The sequence below is a fragment of the Plasmodium vinckei genome (genome assembly GCF_900681995.1).
Source record: "Plasmodium vinckei vinckei genome assembly, chromosome: PVVCY_05".
Taxonomy (NCBI): domain Eukaryota; phylum Apicomplexa; class Aconoidasida; order Haemosporida; family Plasmodiidae; genus Plasmodium; species Plasmodium vinckei.
The window spans coordinates 62,004-83,202 of NC_051297.1; the positions used below are offsets into that span (position 1 = coordinate 62,004).

The 21,199-nt window shown below is 23.8% G+C and overlaps 7 protein-coding genes across 7 annotated transcripts; 4 read left to right on the plus strand and 3 right to left on the minus strand.

The window, feature by feature from the left end:
* Positions 1–136: 136 nt before the first annotated feature.
* On the plus strand, positions 137–3,430 carry PVVCY_0500170 (DNA polymerase delta catalytic subunit, putative; the record flags this gene model as incomplete). The annotated part of the gene is made up of 1 exon (XM_008627392.1): positions 137–3,430. The coding sequence occupies one exon, from the start codon at positions 137–139 to the stop codon at positions 3,428–3,430; it is 3,294 nt and encodes a 1,097-aa protein (XP_008625614.1).
* Positions 3,431–4,536: 1,106 nt separating this feature from the next.
* PVVCY_0500180 (rhoptry neck protein 12, putative) lies at positions 4,537–5,229 on the minus strand (the record flags this gene model as incomplete). Its single annotated transcript, XM_008627393.2, has 1 exon — positions 4,537–5,229. The coding sequence occupies one exon, from the start codon at positions 5,227–5,229 to the stop codon at positions 4,537–4,539; it is 693 nt and encodes a 230-aa protein (XP_008625615.2).
* A 1,781-nt stretch (positions 5,230–7,010) lies between these two features.
* PVVCY_0500190 (enoyl-CoA hydratase-related protein, putative) lies at positions 7,011–8,841 on the plus strand (the record flags this gene model as incomplete). Its single annotated transcript, XM_008627394.1, has 2 exons — positions 7,011–8,537; positions 8,776–8,841. The coding sequence occupies 2 exons, from the start codon at positions 7,011–7,013 to the stop codon at positions 8,839–8,841; spliced, it is 1,593 nt and encodes a 530-aa protein (XP_008625616.1).
* Positions 8,842–9,760: 919 nt separating this feature from the next.
* On the minus strand, positions 9,761–11,315 carry PVVCY_0500200 (golgi re-assembly stacking protein, putative; the record flags this gene model as incomplete). Its single annotated transcript, XM_008627395.1, has 2 exons — positions 9,761–11,037; positions 11,282–11,315. 2 exons carry the CDS (start codon positions 11,313–11,315, stop codon positions 9,761–9,763), a joined length of 1,311 nt encoding a protein of 436 aa, XP_008625617.1.
* Positions 11,316–12,370: 1,055 nt separating this feature from the next.
* On the minus strand, positions 12,371–14,052 carry PVVCY_0500210 (phosphomannomutase, putative; the record flags this gene model as incomplete). The annotated part of the gene is made up of 8 exons (XM_008627396.2): positions 12,371–12,475; positions 12,572–12,652; positions 12,842–12,905; positions 13,024–13,167; positions 13,282–13,373; positions 13,453–13,529; positions 13,682–13,793; positions 13,981–14,052. 8 exons carry the CDS (start codon positions 14,050–14,052, stop codon positions 12,371–12,373), a joined length of 747 nt encoding a protein of 248 aa, XP_008625618.2.
* A 1,904-nt stretch (positions 14,053–15,956) lies between these two features.
* PVVCY_0500220 (conserved Plasmodium protein, unknown function) lies at positions 15,957–16,722 on the plus strand (the record flags this gene model as incomplete). Its single annotated transcript, XM_008627397.1, has 3 exons — positions 15,957–16,091; positions 16,271–16,399; positions 16,594–16,722. The coding sequence occupies 3 exons, from the start codon at positions 15,957–15,959 to the stop codon at positions 16,720–16,722; spliced, it is 393 nt and encodes a 130-aa protein (XP_008625619.1).
* A 2,238-nt stretch (positions 16,723–18,960) lies between these two features.
* Positions 18,961–20,511, plus strand: PVVCY_0500230 (conserved Plasmodium protein, unknown function; the record flags this gene model as incomplete). The annotated part of the gene is made up of 1 exon (XM_008627398.1): positions 18,961–20,511. The coding sequence occupies one exon, from the start codon at positions 18,961–18,963 to the stop codon at positions 20,509–20,511; it is 1,551 nt and encodes a 516-aa protein (XP_008625620.1).
* Between the last annotated feature and the right edge of the window lie 688 nt (positions 20,512–21,199).

The following is a 21,199-nucleotide window of genomic DNA, read 5'->3' on the forward strand; positions in this document are numbered from 1 at the left end:
TACATGTGCATCTTGCATATGTACACAAAATACACATATTTTTTATAGCTTAATAAAATAGCGAATTTTTTTATATTTGTTTCTCATTCACGTCAATACATTCCATATATTAATGAACTAATTAGGACTACAAAAAATGGAACAAAACATATTTTCGGTCACAAATGTAATTCCTTATGGCCCTCTTTACGATAAAGTAAAAAAGGTGAAAAATAACGATCAAGATGAAAATTATCCCGTTGTAGAAGAATACGAAAAGTTACTAAAAATATATGAGAGACCAAATCCGTATGATTCAAATGGCTGTTTAAAATTCAACAACAATGATGATTTGATATTATTTCAGATCGACTTAGATTACACTGTGGAAAATATATTTCGAAACGTGATTTATAGTAATGAAGGTTCTACTAATAATAGCGATTCTAAATGTGATAGTATCTATGAACCATATAAAGCAATCCTAGGCACAGAAAAAAATTTCGTATCTGTTCCAATTATTCGAATATACACCATCACAAATTGCGGATATAGTGTTTTAGTGAATGTTCACAACTTTTTCCCATATTTTTATGTAGAGAAACCAAACGGTTTTAATAATGATGATATGATAAAACTTGAATCGATGCTAAATGAAACCCTGAGTCTAAATAATCAATTTAAGATGTATGAAAATAAAATATTAAAAATCGAAACTGTTCAAACAGAAAGTATTATGTATTTTAAAAAATCAGGAAAAACGGATTTTTTAAAAATAACTGTCTTATTACCTAAGATGGTTCCATCATTAAAAAAATATTTTGAAAATGGTATAACTGTTAACAGTAAGCATTTTGGTGGTATCGTATATGAAGCCAATTTACCATTTATTTTAAGGTATATTATTGATAAAAAAATAACTGGTTCATCATGGATTAAATGTGAAAAGAATAGTTATATTATACGAAGTAAAAACAAACAATCGTCTAATTGTACATTTGAAATAGATATACATTATGAAAATATAGAACCTATGCCGTTAGAAAATGAATATCAAAAAATTCCCAAATTAAGAATCCTTTCCTTTGATATTGAATGTATAAAATTAGATGGAAAAGGTTTTCCAGAAGCCAAAGCAGATCCTATTATACAAATATCATCAATTTTATATTTGCAAGGTGACCCAATTGAAAATTGTGCAAAATTTATTTTTACACTTTTAGAATGCGCTAGTATACCTGGTTCAAATGTTATATGGTTTAATGATGAAAAAACAATGTTAGAAGCATGGAACGAATTTATTATAAGATTAGACCCTGATTTTTTAACAGGCTATAATATCATAAATTTTGATATACCATATATATTAAACAGAGGTACCGCTTTAAACTTAAAAAAATTAAAATACATAGGTAGAATAAAAAATATTCCAAGTCTTGTTAAAGACGCCAATTTTTCTTCAAAACAATTTGGGACACATGAAACAAAAGAAATTAATATTAATGGAAGAATACAATTCGATGTTTACGATCTAATTAAAAGAGATTATAGATTAAAATCGTATACATTAAACTATGTGTCATTTGAATTCTTAAAAGAACAAAAAGAAGATGTGCATTATAGCATAATGAACGATTTACAAAATGAAAATTCGGAATCACGTAAACGTATAGCCACTTATTGTATTAAGGATGGTTTATTACCCTTACGGTTAATTGATAAATTATTATTTATTTATAATTATGTAGAAATGGCTAGAGTTACTGGTACACCATTTGTTTATCTATTAACTAGAGGGCAACAAATTAAAGTTACTTCACAATTATATAGAAAATGTAAAGAATTAAATTATATTATCCCTAGCACATATATGAAAGTTAATAATAATGATAAATTTGAAGGTGCTACTGTTTTGGAGCCAATAAAAGGTTATTATATAGAACCTATTTCGACTCTTGATTTTGCATCTTTATATCCATCTATTATGATCGCCCATAATTTATGTTATTCTACACTCATAAAAAATAATGATGAAATTTCTGACCTAAATAAAAATGATATAACAACTGTACCAGGAAAAAATAATTTTAAATTTGTTAAAGGTAATGTAAAACGGGGTGTATTGCCATTAATTGTCGAAGAATTAATAAGAGCCCGAAAAAACGTAAAAGCTATGATGAAAAATGAACAAAATCCAATTACAAAAATGGTGCTTAATGGAAGACAATTAGCACTTAAAATATCAGCAAATTCAGTTTATGGATATACTGGTGCAGCGGCTGGAGGTCAATTGCCTTGTTTAGAAATAGCTACCTCAATTACTACATTCGGTAGATCTATGATAGAAAAAACAAAAGAAACCGTTGAATCATATTATTGTAAAAACAATGGGTTTGAACACAATGCAACTGTTGTATATGGTGATACAGATTCTGTAATGGTTAAATTTGGAACAAATGATGTTGGAGAAGCAATGAGATTAGGTAAAGATGCAGCAGAAAGAATAAGTAAAGAATTTTTAAATCCTATTAAATTAGAATTCGAAAAAGTATATTGCCCATATTTATTACTTAATAAAAAGAGATATGCCGGCTTATTATACACTAATCCAAATAAGCATGATAAAATGGATTGTAAAGGTATTGAAACCGTTAGAAGAGATTTTTGTATACTTATACAACAAATGATGGAAACCGTTTTAAATAAATTATTAATAGAAAAAGATTTAAATAGCGCTATCGAGTATACAAAAAGTAAAATTAAAGATTTATTAACAAATAATATAGATATGAGTTTATTAGTTGTAACCAAATCATTAGGAAAAACTGAATATGAAACTAGATTGCCACATGTTGAATTAGCAAAAAAATTGAAACAACGAGATGGTGCTACGGCCCCAAATGTTGGGGATAGAGTTAGTTATATCATTATAAAAGGTACAAAAGGGCAAGCACAATATGAAAGAGCTGAAGATCCATTATATGTATTAGATAATAATTTATCAATAGATCATAATCATTATCTAGATGCTATCAAAAATCCACTATCTAGAATATTTGAAGTTATTATGCAAAATTCAGACTCTTTATTTTGTGGAGAACATACAAGGCATAAAACTATCCTAACGTCAAGCCACACAGCTTTATCAAAATTTCTTCAAAAAACTATTAGATGCATAGGTTGTAATAGCTCAATTAAAAAACCACCATTATGTAACCATTGTAAAACGAACAAAGAATTCTCTATCTATATGCAAAAAATCAAAGATCTAAAACTTAAACAAAATGAGTTTTTTCAACTATGGACCGAATGCCAAAGATGTCAGGGAAATTTACACATAGATGTCATTTGCATGAATAGGGATTGCCCCATATTTTACAGGAGAGCAAAAATTAAGAAGGATGTAGCAAATCTTCAAGAACAAGTTGCATCCCTCAAAACTGAATGGTAAAAAGAATAAAAATAACAAGGGGAAAGAAAAGCAAAAAAATAAACTATTTTTTTAATATTTATTTTATCCGCCGTTTCAATATTTATGTAAAATGTGCAACAAACTTTTGATGTGCACCCAAAAAAATTAATAAAAACCCCGAATATTTTATGTTATTATTTTTTTTGCTAAAATGCAAAAGAGTTATAATACAATGGAATATAATTGTTCGTACGAATTAGAACGATCACCTAACCTCGAATGCTACTAACATCATCCCAATTAAAAACTATACACAAAATAGCTACTTTAAGTTATCCCCCATACAAAATTTTAATCGTTTGCATAATTTTATCAATTTAAAAAAGAGGATTATATATCTCATATAATAAATGCAGTATCTCCTTTTCATTTTTAAGCTTTTAGAGAGACATGGACATAAATTCCTTTTTTCTAACTTTTTTCTACATAATGCATTAAAAAAATCCTCGTGGTAATGCTTTTTTAAATCACTTACAATAATACCTTTATTTCTTTTAATATATGTATAATTTCCGCAGGAGAATACATTCTTTTTCCTCTCGTTGCTCAATGCAACTATTGTATTAAATATTCAGCATATCCCTTTTCTTTTAAGACACAACACATGCTTATACATATGATTTATCTATTCCAACTTTGTGTAAAATTAATTTTTAATTGACATTTGTAACTCTTTAAGGTTTTAAGTTTATTTCACAATTTTAAAACAAAATCACAATATGCACTTAAATATGCATATCAATATAAATTCACATACACAGATACACCATTAAAAATGATGTAACTAACAAGCCAAATAAACAAAAAGAAATAACACATGAAAAAAATTACGTATTGATATTCGATTTTTTTTAATGCGCATTATTTGTATTTTGCTTAAAATCTAAAAATTATAAAAAAACGAAAAAACAAATTATAATATCAAAAATAAATCGAAAACATACATCACTATTTGTTATTTGTTCCTATTTATTATTCCTTTGTGTAGAAACGCCCTATAATTGATCAAAGGGAATTCATTTTCTTTACACAGTTTCATTGTTTCACCAATTTTCTTAAATAGTTCTTATTAAAAATTAGGTATTTTATTCGGTCAAATCTGACACATTTTCTACAAATTTATTTTTTGAATATTCTGAACCAATTAAATCATTTTCTATATTGTTAATATCGTTCAATTCTATGTCATTTATTTGGTTATCATATTGGTTGATATCAAGAGCATTATCTACTTTTAATATATTAGCACAAGCTAATGGAATACCACCAACACATAATTTTTCAAACATATATAATATGGAAATTTTAGGATGATGAGCATCATTTTCAATAACAATTTTTTTATCGCCATCATTTTTTAAAACTTTGGATTCAGATACTTCTTCATTTTCATATGAAACATTTGTAACATCATCATATAATTTACTGCTTGTGTTTTTTAATTTTAGTATATCTTTGTATAAATGTGTCATTGCACAAAAGTTTTTAAAATAATTGTTTTTCATAACAATAAATTCACAAACTTCTTTAGAACTATCAAGAACGCTTTCGGATATCAATATATTGTTTAAAATTTCATTTTCATTGTTTCCATTCTTCAAATATGGTACCTTATTTTCATTGATTGTGGATTTTTCATTATATATATTTTTATTTTCTAATTCATTTTTGCATTTGTCGTCACCATTATTACATGTCTTTTCCTTTAAATTATAATTTACACCGTTGAAATTTTTGGTGGCATGCTCCTTAACAGTATTATTAAATGTCTTATGCATTCTCAAACTTTCTACATATTTATATACAACAAATATGTATACCAAAACCAAAAAGGAATATCTATTAATTTTTGCCATTTTTCTTGCGTATAATTTTTTATTTAGATATAAAAAATATATTTTTTTTCAAAGAATCTATATGTATATATATTATGCATATACGTATAATTATTTGTATTCACATGAATATAGAATTCAGATACATAAAAAATCACTTTGTATATTTCTCTATTTAAACAAAGCAGTATCCAAAACGTTTTAATTTAGGTTAAAAAATTGCAATGATGTAAAAAAAATAATTTTTAGAAAAAAATAAGTGATGAAGATAAACTTAGAATTTTAAAAATCAAACGCTAAAATTTAGCATAAATTCGAAAAAGACAAAGTTTACATATTTTTTAACTTATCACCATAAGAAAACTTTACGCAAAAAATAAGCAAAAGACATATATAAAAGTATGCATATTGGTGCTTCGTATTTTTGTGGTTTTACAGAAACATACTAATTTGTATTTTAAAAAAAAATAATATATACATGTATGTATATTTATTTCGAAGCATTTTCATGAATTAAAAAAAATTACCTATATAATGCATATTCTATGCTGCACCTTTCTATACTAATTGTATAGACTGACCAAATAATTGGTAACACTATTTCATAAAAATATGTACCTTTCGTTAATCTATAAATATAACCAAATCCATTTCAAAAATTATTAAAATGTATTTATAAGACTCTTAAAAAAGTTGTTAATTTACTAAGAAAATGAACAAATTATAAAAATAATAGGCATTTCCTTTATCATCCATATAAACCATCACTCTATGAAACCTCATAAAATGGGGGCATTAAAGGGAAAGGGATAATAATTAATAACATAAAAACTAATAAAACTGCAATTGTAAAATGATATGATATTAATACGTGTGAATATAAAAAACGAATCAATACCTAGGCAATGCGGCTAATAAATAAGTAGATATATATATATACATAAAACACGAAACACCATTTTCCAAGCACACCACCTTAATACACATCTTTACTATATTAATCTCTCACAAATATTATGATATGTTACATATGTGTACCCATATCATTTCTTATAAAAATTTTATTATACCCTTAAAATTTATATTAAAACTACAGAAAATGGTAACCCTAAAATTTACAATGTTCCTTGATCTTAACTTGTATACTTATATCATAGTTCCTCTAAAATATACAGTTTCACAATGTTTGGTCACACTATTTTTCTAATTCTCTACTATAATAATATATACTTTCCCAGTAAAAAAACAAAAAAAATTACCACAAAATAAAAGTATATTTGCTCTAAATTTTTATAAGAATATAAAAATTGTAATTCATTTGACTTATACAAAAATGCACTGTGCAATATTTTTTTTTTTTATTTCATAAGGAATACTGAAACCACGGTATGTATTTATATGCATCCATTAAATGTAAATATACTAATAATAACTGAAATATAACTTGAGAATATAAACCATATTTTAATTTAAAATTTATGCATGAATGAAAAATATTGGAGGTACACAAAAAAATACGTAAATGCGTAAAATGTTAAAAACATACTTATAATCCATCATGATATACCTATTCCACATTTGCCAAAAATGAATTAGCATAAAAAAATAGATAAGCTTCAAATTAAGTAATAAGAAAAAAAAAATAGGGACAAAAAGGAAGGATTTAAATATTGTAGTAAAAAACACACCATATATACTATCACCCAAGAAATATCTTTAAAATTATGCTTAATAATTTGAATTATATTATAAGAAAGAAAAAAATAAGCAGCGTATTGTTGCTACCAAAAAAGTTTAATTCTATTCACAAAAATTATATAAAAACTAGTATATTTAAAGATGATGATATATATATAGATCCTCTTGAAGTACACAATGAGCAAAGAAACAAAACAAATTATCTTAGTTGTGGAAATCCAGACGAGTGTGTATACAACAGAAGTAATGTAGGCATGAATACAATTATAATAAATAATAAATATATTAATATAGAACTTGTAAATAAATTATATAAAATCCTTAGAGATAGTGAAGTTAATTATACTAAGAGATTCATATTCTTAACTTCGTTATATAATGATACATTTAATTATAGCTATAATTTATATGATATATTAAAAATATTAGAAATATATCAAAAAACGAAAAATAACCATTATTTAAACATTTTTAAAAAAATATTAATAAATATTAATGAATTAGCATATTTAATATTTTCATATAAAAAACCATTTATATCTTATTGTAATGGAAAAATACAAGGATCTGCTGGATTTTTAACATTTCTTGCTAATAATAGTTCATCTTATTTGCATTCGTCTTATTCATATAATAATTTAAGTTACTCATTCTTACCATATGGTGGCATTTCGTATATACTAACACAATTAAGAGGATCGTTAGGCTTATATTTAGCATTAACTGGTCTCGAAATAAAATCATCTGATTTAATTTGGTCTGGTTTATGTAAAAGATGGATATCAGATGATAGCTTAGAATTAATGGAAATAACATCAGAAAGCCAATTAGAAGTTTCTGAACAAAATGCAAATATATTACTAGAAGAACATTTTTTAACAATCCCAGAAATATACACATTAAAAAATTATGAAGAAATTATACATGACCATTTTAAATATAATAATTTGTTATATATATTAAAGAAATTAAATGTTTCGAGAAAAAGTGAAAATAAAAAAATTAAAAATTGGGCTGATCAAACTTATCAAAAAATTACTTCTTTACCTCCATTAGCAACTCACATCACATTTGAAATATTAAATATATTAAGAAATTATAAAATGGAATTATTAAAAAGGGCACAAATAACAAATAAATTATGGAATGATCTTATAAAAAACAGTTATAAAATAGCATATATAACAAAAGAGGAAATAAGCATGGCTGAATTAAAAAAAACAATAGACAATGCACTTTTTATTAAAGCTTTAAATATAGAGACAAATGCTCTTTTAAATTTTGTTTCTTGCCCTGATATATTAAATGGTATAACATCATACTTAGTTAAAAATACCGATCATTCATTTAATTCAAATTATATTAATAACAATATATTCGAAGTCAAAAAAGATATTATTCAATATTTTATTTTTTACAAAAATAATTATGAATATTCCCCATATGATAGACCTGATATAAGTTTCTCCAGCTTGAGTGTTCTTGATAAATATAATCAAAATTATAATAGTCAACATGGCAATTCTCATGACAAACTATTCTACCAAAATGAGGTAATTCCATTATTATTTATTTTATTTTTTCGTCTTCGATAAAATAATTTATACACCATTTATGCATGAATATGCCTGTATTGTTTTTTCCTATTTATATTGTTATTATATACATGATTATTATTCTTCCTATTACATCATTTTGAATAAATTCATATAAGTTATATAGTTAGCTAATATTACACACATTTTCGAACGGATAGAATCTATATTATTGCATTTTTTTACACTTTATCAGGTCAAAAAATGGAGCGACGATTATTTAAAAGATGAATTAAACAAAATTAACGACCAACTTTTATAGTTATTCTATATTTAACTGCAATTTAGTAAAAAAAATATATATTCCTTTTTTCTCTTCACAAAAGTAATTCCCAATGTCTATAATCTTTACTATACACACATACATATGTATTTATATATATACATAGATCGATGGATAGTATAGTCAGAAATTGAGAACATTCCATTGTTCTATAACATCTCAATGTATTATTCATATTATGCTGTTTTATATATCATTTTTATATTTTTTTTCAGGTTCCTCATAAAAAAGGATGCAAATTACACGAAAAATGTTATTAAAAAAAACAAAAAAAATTACAATACATACAATGAATTTTGTTATTAATTGAAAATGTATATATGTGTTTTTAAAACTTTTAATATAATATTTAAATGCTTGCATTTAGACAAATCAATAAATCATTAAATATATTGTTGTGACTATTTTTTTGTGTTTTTTTCTATGTTTAGTTATACACTAAACTTTTTTTCGATAATTTATTGTTGTATTCTCTGTTGTGTAACATAAAAATAACAAATTAAAAAAAAATAATTTAAAATAATGTTTTAATATTTGTTAAGCGCTATTTTTAGCACTATAATCTTTTTATTTTTTTTTACTGAATATATAACAATACACCTCTTTTTGTATATATAAATTTGGTTGTATCTGCAACGATTTTAATTGTTTCCCATTTAATGTAGATATCGTTTTTCATTCCTTATTCTTCACATATCATCATTGTTAATATTATTGACAGAAGTATTGCTCAAGGTGTTATTGAATGCATAAATTATTTCATTACACATTTTAAGGCATTATATTTTGACTACTACTTATATATGCATATCAGGTTTTATTGTTTAGCTTGTAAAAAACATATAAATTAATGTCTTAACAAAAATCAATATGCTACATAATATACTTCACTGTTGTTTTACATAATTTTATTATAGCCATCTAAAGAAGTTTCCAATTTGTTCATTTGTTTTATATTATTGAGTATTTCATTATTTCTTCTCATAGTTTCATATATTTCCGCCATTTCATCAGTATATATTTTCATGTTTTTGACATATTCCGAATAATTATTCTTTCGTTTGTCGCCACACTCGCTACTGTCACTGGCATTATTAAACTCTTCTTCACTATTCACAATTCCACATCTTTTAATTTCATCTTTTTCAATTTCGATCGTTGAATTTTCATCATAACTATTCTTATTATCATTTTTTACATTCATGGAGATGTTAGTTTGCTGATTTGTATAGCAAAAATCCTCAACTTCGCTAACTTCATTCGTATTTTGAGGGAGCAAAATATTCTCAGTATTATTGTCTTTACTACATACATACTCATTACTCAATTTTTCAGATTTATGGAAATCTATAATGCGATTATCATTATTATATTCTGAATTTGTTGAGAGCGAAGCCACATTCCTACTATTGAAATAATCAAATTGATCTTTCTTTTGGCTTTTCATCATTTCTTTATCATATTCTACCGAATATTCATCATTACCATGTTCAAGTTTCTTTAATCCATTGTTCTGGGGAAAACATATTTCTTTGGAATTATTTTCTTCCGTTATATTATTTAGATTTTCTTTATTACAAATAGGAATTGCTTGTAAATGCTTTGTTTTAATGCTATCCTCAACAAATTCTATATTTTGCCATATTTCATCAAGATTTATTTTAATTTTGCGTATCTTTTCAGTGTTACTATTATATATATACATCTGCGATTTACATAAATCGTCTTGGTTTTTTATATTTATATTATTATCAAGATACTCCGTTAATTCTTTTTTATTTCTAATTATATTATTCTCGTGTCCTATTATATAATCACTATGCTCCATTAAATTGCATTCGAAATCTGAAGGGTTATTAAACGATTTTAAAATACTAACTCCTTCATATAATGCATTAAAACGCTCATAGTTTATATTTATTCCTAATAATCCATTCCCACTCCATTTCTTTGGTATAATTTTTATTTCCTTCATTTTTGCATATCGACAATTATAAACATATAAAATTAATTCCTTATTTTCATAACTTTTAACCTTGTCTATAAAGTTGTTATATGTATTAATAGACTCATCCAGTAATATTACGTCATCTATTTTAACTATGTAATCAAAAAATATTTCCAAATTGCATTTACTCGCTGGGCCATTTTCGCTTATTTTTATTATTCTATATCCTTAAAAGGAAAACAAATATAGGATGTTATGTTTCTAAATGCATGAAAAATTAAAAAAACACGCAACTATTATGACAAACAATACGATTATTCAGTTATGTAACATATAAGAATTCACTAATAGATTCAGTTAATATATGCATATATAAAGAATAAGACAATAAGTATGTTTTTTTGTATTAGAATCTCATTCCTTAACATTTCCTCTTAATGTTGTCAGATTTTTTCTTTTCATAAAACTTACCCCCATTGTTTTCCTTAGTTTGTCCTGCTCCCATTATATTTATTTTATTCCTTTTTTATATTGTTGTTTTATTTTATTTTTTTATTTATTTTAATTTTTTTGCAAACAAAGGTGACCAAACATTTTCTTGATACATTCAGCAATTTTTAAAACAAATACAAATTGCTAAATGGATATTACAACACTATTATGTAATATAATAAAGCAAACAAGATACGTATATTAAAAATATACAATCGTTAAAACTTTATTTAATTATTCAAATGCACACATAAATGAACAAACAATTTAAAAACTTATATATTTTTTTTAACAACATATCCCTTATAATTTTGATTTTAAGTTAATTCGTATAATTTAATGCACAATAATAATAAATCTATGTGTTTAAATATTTATTTTTTGGATTATGTTATTTCTTTTTATATTTTTAATTGTGTCCCCATAACATCACAATCAATAACGCCAGACATATTTTTATTTTTTTTTTCTATATATGCGTATAATGGCTATTTTCTTTCTTTTTTTATATATTTATTTGCACAACTTAAAAAAAAATCTTATAACACCTGTAAATTATTTAACATTCTTTTTATATATTTTTATTCTGTTTTTTTTGATGTGTTGTAAAATGGTCAAACTGTTGACACATACTCTAATGTTCTAATAATGGTAAATATAATTTATAAATATAAAAAAAAATTAAACGAATAAAAAATAAATATATAGCTTAAATAAATTCATATAATTTCAAGCAAAATAATCATCATATTAATTTTAATCGGAAAAAAAGAAAATAGTATTATAAAAAAATATAATTTTATTTTTATATTACTAATTTTAATTGGAATAAATTCATTATACCCATATGTAATATACCATATTGTATTATACATATTTTATGTCCTTATTATGTTAAATTTTACAAATTTAACTTTATAACAACAACACAAAGCTATATATATTCCCAGACACATAAATGTAAGATCGGTCATATAAACACTTTTAAAATGAAATAAAATAACATCACGAAGCTGCTAAACTTCAATTACTAAAAAATATAACTTTCCCTTTTTTCTATCATTTTTTTTAACTGTCTAAAAATGTCCTTAGGACTTTAATAGTGTCATCTGGGCATGTAACTGAATAACCACGCACTCTTTTGTCGTGAAATATTTCATAATCATTTCCCCCCTAGTTAAAAATCCATGGTGAAAAAGGGTTACAATATATAAATAACATATGATAATTATAAGGAAATGTAGATATTCATTGCTTTTGCACTCTTACTATATCTGTTTTATCTCCAAAAAAATATATTTCATTGGATATCCCTTCTATGTGTCTCAAACAAAATGTCTTATCCCATCCCTGAAAAAGACAATTTATTTTATAAGCCAACATATAGAAATTATATAAATATATACAATAAAAAATTATATTCATTCACTTTTATTGGCCAATACACATTAAACATAGCGAAACACCATAAGTAAACATATATACATATATATTGCTTATATTCATAAATTGTGAATTTATTTGCTTCTTTCTTAGTACTGTTGGAAAGCAATCTATTGATATTTGTCCTCCTATTGAAAACGCGAGGTTATATTTCCCAAACCTTTCAATATAAAAGATAAAAACAGATATAATAAGGTCGGGAAAAATAACGAATCAAAACATAAAAATCGAATGTTTAAAAAAAGAGACAACATTATTTCACCACAAATTAAGATTACTCGTTAATTAAATTTGATCGAAATGTCTTAAGAATGTCATGCTTGGAATTATATGCACAAAACTCTTCTCTATCTATATATGAACAATTCCGTCCAATGGGACTAATGTTTATTATTCCATTTCGTAGCTCAATGAAGGTTCCTCTAAAATGTTAAAGTTTTAAAACGATAAAACAATAAAAAATAATGATAATTAGACATTTTGTAATATCACTTTCGATCATCTATAACATCTTATTTTTTTATTTATAATTTTACCTCTTCTTTGGAATATCTAAATTGGCAATATACAAAAGGCAATAGTTTATAAGATTTTTTAATTTGCTTTCTCCCAAGAAATTTACAATATTCTGTTAAAAGAGATGTAATAAAACAAAATTAAATGAAATAGTATCTTAATATATTATTTATGCGCATTTTGATGTTTACCTCCGAAAAGTATTGTTCATTATTTTTATGCGCTATTACTCCATTTTCTGAAAATATATAATCAAAAATTTCAGGATCTAGATTAAAAAATAAAAAAAATTAGAACAAATCGTAAATTAATACAAATTGAGGATTATATTTTTATTAATGCTACATTTAAACACAAAAAATGCTTGTGATTATATAAATGATAAAGAAATAATAGCCATACTTTATTTTTATTACTTACATTGTATTTGCTCTATAATTTTTTTATAATCAGATCCTCCAACTAATGCCAATAAACATTCCCCTTTAGATTTTAATTCCAATAATGTATCAACCATATCTTTTTCGATCGTCTAATATGCGTACAAGTTAAAAATATGGACTCATGCAAATATATTTACATATATTCAATCTTTATTATTATTCTTTTGAATATATAAAAATTGCTATATTATATGTATTAAAAAAACATCCATTTGGGAAACAAATATATACAAATTGAATGTTGCTTTTCTTATGTATTTAAAGAGAATCACATACTTTTCGAGACTTTGTTAAGGTTCCATCTACATCGAACAGAAAAATTTTGCTTTTTTTTGTCATACTCATCATATAAATTAAATCCTTCAAAAAACAGATAATCAGACTAATTTTGTGTTAGGCTTAATATACATTATTTCTCAATCAAATAAAGCCAATTTGTATAAAAATACGAGGGTCATATATTTAAATAGAAAACCGAAAGACATAAAAATCAAATAAAATGGTAATTATAGTTTAGAATAAAAAACATAGTCAATAATTGTAACGTAACATATTAAAGATTGTGCATATACATAAATATGATATTTTTACATTAACTTTTTTTTGTTTTCTTGTTATCCAAGTTCAAGGATATTTTTTAGTAACGATTTTTATGAAAAACATGTTTATCAAGCAATTTAAAAAAATTAACATATATTCATTTATAAAAATATGTCAAAAAAAGATAAATATTTTATTTGCTTAATAGTAAACATAAAAAAATATATATTACTATATACCTGCACATGAAAATAAACCTTATTATTTTTTTTCATTACACAATTTTTGTGTATAACATATTAAAAATAGTTTTCATAACTTCCTAATTATAAATCTACAAAAATGGTGATTAATGAATTGAACAAATGTACTTAAAGAACAATATCGTAATATATAAAACTTTTTGTGTGTAAACATTTTATTTTTTTGGGGATATACATTCTTAACTACTCATTTATATACATATAGCTATTAACAGCTGTGTTAACGATATATATCTTTACTAAATCCTTCTAAGGTAAACTATATATTACGCAAAAAAAAAATTTTAGGAATTAGTAACACATATATATTACCGGAAATATTACATTTCATAAAATACAACATTTTCATAAATAATATGTTTAATGGAATAATATTTCTTTGGCTGTGTGCATATAATGAAACATATGTATGGGATGTTATCATTTGCTTGTGAATTTGCTCATTATATACAATAGAACATACAGAATTGGCATGTGTAGAAATGCATTAACATTCTGCCATTTTCATTCTACAATGCCTTAAAAATATCGAATTTTCCAAATGCTATTTTATATTTAAGAAGAGACAATGATAATATAAGAATCATTTTAATCTGTATCTATTTTTTTTCACAACCCATTTTTTTCCGTTATATGATTTATTTTTAAAAATTAAATAAAATAATAAAAAAAATATATACATGTTATATAAATTTTTTAAATAGTTAATACGTAAATAATTATATACTATTTTTCTCTAATTATTTATAAAAATATAATATACACCCCCAAAAAAATAAAAAGGATTGTACTAACGTTAAAATATATGTTTAAGTGTACGTGTACATATGTACGCCCTTTAGTAATATAAAAATTAGCATATTATTTAATAATAAAAAATAGAGGGAAAAATAAAAATTTATAATAAACCATAAAAATACAACCTATAAGGCTAAAATCAAAAAAACAACTGAACAAATTAAAATTTAAGCCAAACTTGTTCTGTTAAAATTTATATATAACATAAAAAACCTTATACCCATATTGTTAAAACATAATATAAGCATCTATATATTAAAATAATTAAGAAAAAAAAAATCCCTTTTTAATTGCACGCAATTATATGACCTTCTAGCTATTAATATTTTTTTTGCAACATTATACGCAACTTATGTAGAATAAAAATTTTAAACAACACCAAAAAAAAAAGAAAATTATATGAAAATTAAATAAATTAATTAAAATAAAAAATAAAAACAATATATAAAAAAACATTAAATAAAGAAGAAATCTTGAACAAAAAAAATATATCTATATATTTTTTTTTTTTTAATTTATACAACCCCCCCACGAAAAATTATTTTTTTGTTTCCATTTACCTTTATTATATCTTTTACTTTTTTTATTTTATCATTTTTTTAATTTTTCATTTCACAAAAATTATCATATTATTTCCAATTTACTGCAAAAATGGAAGATAAATTTAGAGAAGCTTTCATCCTTTTCGGTTCATGTAATGATACTCTTGAGTTATACCAATTTTATGAGTTGGCACATTCCTTTGGAATTGTACTAACACCAGATGAGAAAAACGATTTACCAATGGTGAGAAAAAAAAATGAAAAAAAAATTTTTTGTTATCTATGAAACACACACTTGTAAAGACTTTATATTTTATTCACTCACACATTTTTATTTACACTATGTTGCATTTTATATTAAAATGGGATATTATTTATACCATTTCTATCGCATAATATTCAATATATATTTTTTTTTTGAAGGTCGTTGACATGAAATATTGGTTAGACTTTGCAAAAAAACGCTACAACAGCGAGAACCCACTTAAGCAGATTAAAAGTGCAAATGAACAAAACGCTAGCGTCAAAATAAAAATCGATAACTTTATTGGAGTAAGTTATATTATATCATTTTTTGTATCCTTCATACAGTTTTGCATTTATTACATGCTTTACATTATTGTACAATTATTCTATAAAGAATTTACCGACTATTCCGCATTTATTTCTTTCATTTTAAATTACTTCACATGACATTTTTACACACATTTTTATTTATTTTTTCTTTTTCTCATTCAATAATATAGATTATGAATGCATTAGATACAAGATTATCTGATAAAGACATCAATTTATTATTAAAAATTACTAACCCAAATAATGAAGATACCATAGACCTTAATTCCATTTCACAAAGATTAGAAGAAGTTATGTAAATCGCTTTACTATTACTTTTTTTATTTTCCGAGACCTCAAAAATATCACTTTTTGTACAAAATTCACATAATCAATATATTGTGTGTGTATAATACTTTTTATTTTTTGGATACCGAAATTTATTTATTATATTCAAATTAAGATATTATTTTACTGAACTTTACATGTTTTAGTTTCTTAGTACTTTTTTCCGTAATCAAGTTATTGCAAAACATGCATACATAAGTGTATATAATAATATTTATACTCATTTATTAATTGTACAAAACGAATTTTATTTTCCTTATATCCCAAATGCTCATGTTTTTGCTAAAAAAGTAATTTTTTTCGTTAAGAAATTTTTTAAACAAAATATGTTGCCTTGTTTCTTTAAAAATTTCCGTTTATTGCATAATATGTAAATCAGTAGAATGATTGAAATATTTTTCAGTAACTAAATAACATACATATTATAACCATATATGTGTAATTATAAATTGAAATGAGCAAAACTTTCCCTTAAAATGTAATAGTTAATTCATATAAATATGTATATAATGCCTATACTTTTGAAATGTTGCTCTATGTAACTGTCAATGGACGGATATATATATGCAACTCATCATTTCATCCTTCCCCTCATATAAAAATTTATTGCAAGGAGGTAAAATTGAATGAGTTATTTCAATATATATATAGCATATTTATAAACAAATATACCCAAAACTTCAATTTTCCAACATACAAATTATCCTATTTTCTTAAAAATTGGAAATAAAATAAAAATAAATATACATAAATAAGAATAATAAAAAAATATAACTTGTAAAAATACAATTGATCTGTATATTTATATATTGCATATTTTCCTCTTTAACATTAATATTATGGAAAGCATTTCTCATTTCTTAATTATTGTTCCTCTCCCATTTTATTTATTTTTTTTTCATTCATTTTTAAACATATATTAGCAAATATAAATATAAATAAATGTATATTATAATTAACTCTCTTAATTTTCATTATTATAGTGTGACTTTATTTTTTACGTAATTTATGGGCATATACAAATTAATTTTATATCAAAAGCTTGTAATTTTAAAAACCAAGCAAAGGTTAATGCATATATCAATCACAAACCATATTATTGTCATTATAAAATTATATACGTAAAAACGCATATTTACATATACATACATAACAATATATCCAATAAAATAAATATTCACTGATTTCATTGGAACAAATGTATTTCCCCTTAATCATAATTATAACATATAAATACCAAAACTAATATGGCTTTTCTTACTTTCATAAATTCGTAATATACGTATATATTATATATAAAAAAATTAATGTAATAAACATGCCGAATTATAAAATTTTGAAACTTTTTGACTAAAGGAACGTTATATATATATAATATTTTTTTTCAGTTCCTTTATTTCCCCGCTTGTTTATGTAAATTAATCATTTAGAACAAAAAGAGGGTTGATTTTATTTCTGCGTATCCATTTCCACATTCGTTACATATTTGGATGGAAATTTTTTTTTCAATTTTTTCACTGTTGCCAAGATTCTGTGCTTTCCAGTAATTTTATTCCATTCAAAAAGTTGCAGAACCATCTTTTATTTTTGATGCAAAAGGTTTATCATTTGCATTCCTTTTTTTGGCAAACAGAAAAAAACGATGATATAGGAATACCACTCATATGCGCATAATCGAACGCATATTATCAAACAAATCGAGAAAAAAAAGAAAAAGGGAAGATATAGGTGCCAAAATATTAAGTACAATACTGGATGTCATATATATATGGTGAAGTATATGCCAATGTTCTTCCATAAGTATATTAATTCAATCATGATATTGCAGCAATTTACATATTCCCAGAAAATACTAATTTAAAAAGGTATGAGAATTTAATCCAATATATATATATATATGTATGTATGCATGCACATGCTTAGAGCGATTGGAAGAACAAGGAAATGTTAATACTTTCATGTAAAAAATTGTGATTATTTTTTTTCCACATACATGTGTATATCGATATGATCATTTTCAGCCACTGCATTATTAATATACTTTTTGGGTTTTACCTATTTTGTTTCACTTTTTTATGTTTCTAGAGGAAGGGAAACAATAGCTGCCGGTATTATTGACTCCATATTAAAAATAATTCCAATTAAGAATAATATGTAAAAATATATAATGAAAATAAATGAATCGAATTAAATATATAGATTAAATAAAAATGCCAGATTCCGCACATGTATTTATGGAAAATGTTTTTCATTTAACGGGATATTTGCATCGATTACTTTTCCTTATGAAAGAACTTGATATAAAGGAACATGAAATTAGCAAAACTATTGAAGAAAAAGAAGAACTTTATTTAGAAAATTTAAATTATATTCATAAACAAACTATAAAAAAACAGTCTATACATAGCCAAAATGATACCCACAGTGAATATTTAGATAAAAATGATCACTCAATTAATCAGCAATTAGTAGACGAAAATGATCATGAAATTTCTAATAATAATATGAACACCCATATGGATACATTTTCGAAAAGAGAAGAGAATCTGAAATTAGAAATTTCACCTGATGATAATAAAATAAATAATGATTTTGAAACAGAATATGTTAATAATGAAAAATTAACAAAATGTATAAAAACAGAAAATGATGAAAAACATATCAAAGAAACGGAAGAAACATCATTTAGTAGTGAACAATTAAAAGAAAAAAATATTCCATCACAATCAGATAATCCTAATGATGAATTAAAAAATATAAATAAAATACTCACAGATGATCAAATGGAAACAGATATGATGGTACACAATATTGATGATAATTTAGATAAATACGATAATATAAAAAATTGGAATACTAAAGAAGAAGATGAAGACAGTGATGATAGAAAACCTGAACTTTTATTTAATGAAGACGAATTAAATGAATATTTAAATATAATAACAAACGATAGAGAAAGCTGTATGGCTCTATTAAGAGAAAAGATATGCATAAATAACCAAATATCTTATATGATCAAAAGTTATTATGAAAAATTAAAAAAACAATATGATAAATTATATATTGAAATGGAAATGAATGGAGAAACGCCTCCTAATATATATAATACAAATAAAAATAAAAATGAATATCCTGATTTTGATGATAATGTAAATATAAATAACAATATAAACGTTATGAATAATACCACAACCAGTGGAAGAAACAAAGGCAATTATGCCAACTCAGCCGTAGGTGCATCATCTGTTGCTAACTATACAAATGAAAATTATCAATATGATGCTTACGACTTTGAATGTACTAAAGAAGATGATAATGAAATTTTGAATAAAATGAATAACCGAAAACATAGTGTTAAATATGATGAAGATTATAACCCATATAATAGTGAAAAAAGTAAAAAAAGTAAAAAAGCAAAAAGAAATAGATCAGATAGTGCACATTCAAATAAATTATCAAAAAATAATAGTGCAAAATCTAGTCAAAATATTGGGACAAGTAAAAATGTCAATCCTATAGAAAATAAACCTAATAAAATGAGAATAACAATTGGATCTTTGGCAGATTCTCATTTGAAAAATAATGAAACTTTAAAAATAAATAAAGATAATAAACCAGAGAAAACTGAAAACAAAGATCCAGAAGACCTCCTATTTAATGATGGGATTAATGGTGATGATCATATTTCCGAACAGGACGATAAAAATGATGAAAAAAAAAATGAAAAAAATACCCATAAAAATAAAAAAGCACAAAAATAACGAATGACAAACATATCGTTCATCATTAATTTTTTTTTCCTGTTGTTTGTACCTTGTTGAAAGGGTTATCTCTAGATTTAATTTTCCAAGAGTGATATATACAAATTAATATGAGAATATTAGATATATGATATATATGTATATCATACTGTTTTTTTTTCAAATTCATTGTATTATGCATATATATATGTGCAAACTTTTGCAAAAAATATATTAAAGGATAATGATGAGCTTTCTAAAACACTCCTAGATAATAGGGCAGCAAATATTTTTGTGTCATTCATTCTTTGCCAAAGTCATTTGTAACATTTTTAAGGGAAATATCTATATAGATGGATATATACGATATTATTCTAATACCTATGAGGATACACACATAGCACAGAAATAGTTGTGAATTCCTTCCCCATAATGAAATTCTCAATAATATAACATACCAAATAAAATATGACAATTTGTAGGACCCTTTAAAAATTTACAAAAATTATCTTATCTTTTTTAAACGAGAAAAAACATAAAAAAATGACAACAAAACAAATGAGCAAATGGAATAATGAACACATATATTAAAGATATTTTTTGCAAAGCTTACAACATTTTTTTTTCTTTATTTTACATATTTTTTAATTAATTTTTTAGTTAATTTTGTATTTAAAAATTAAAAAAGTTTATTTTATTTTTTTTTTAA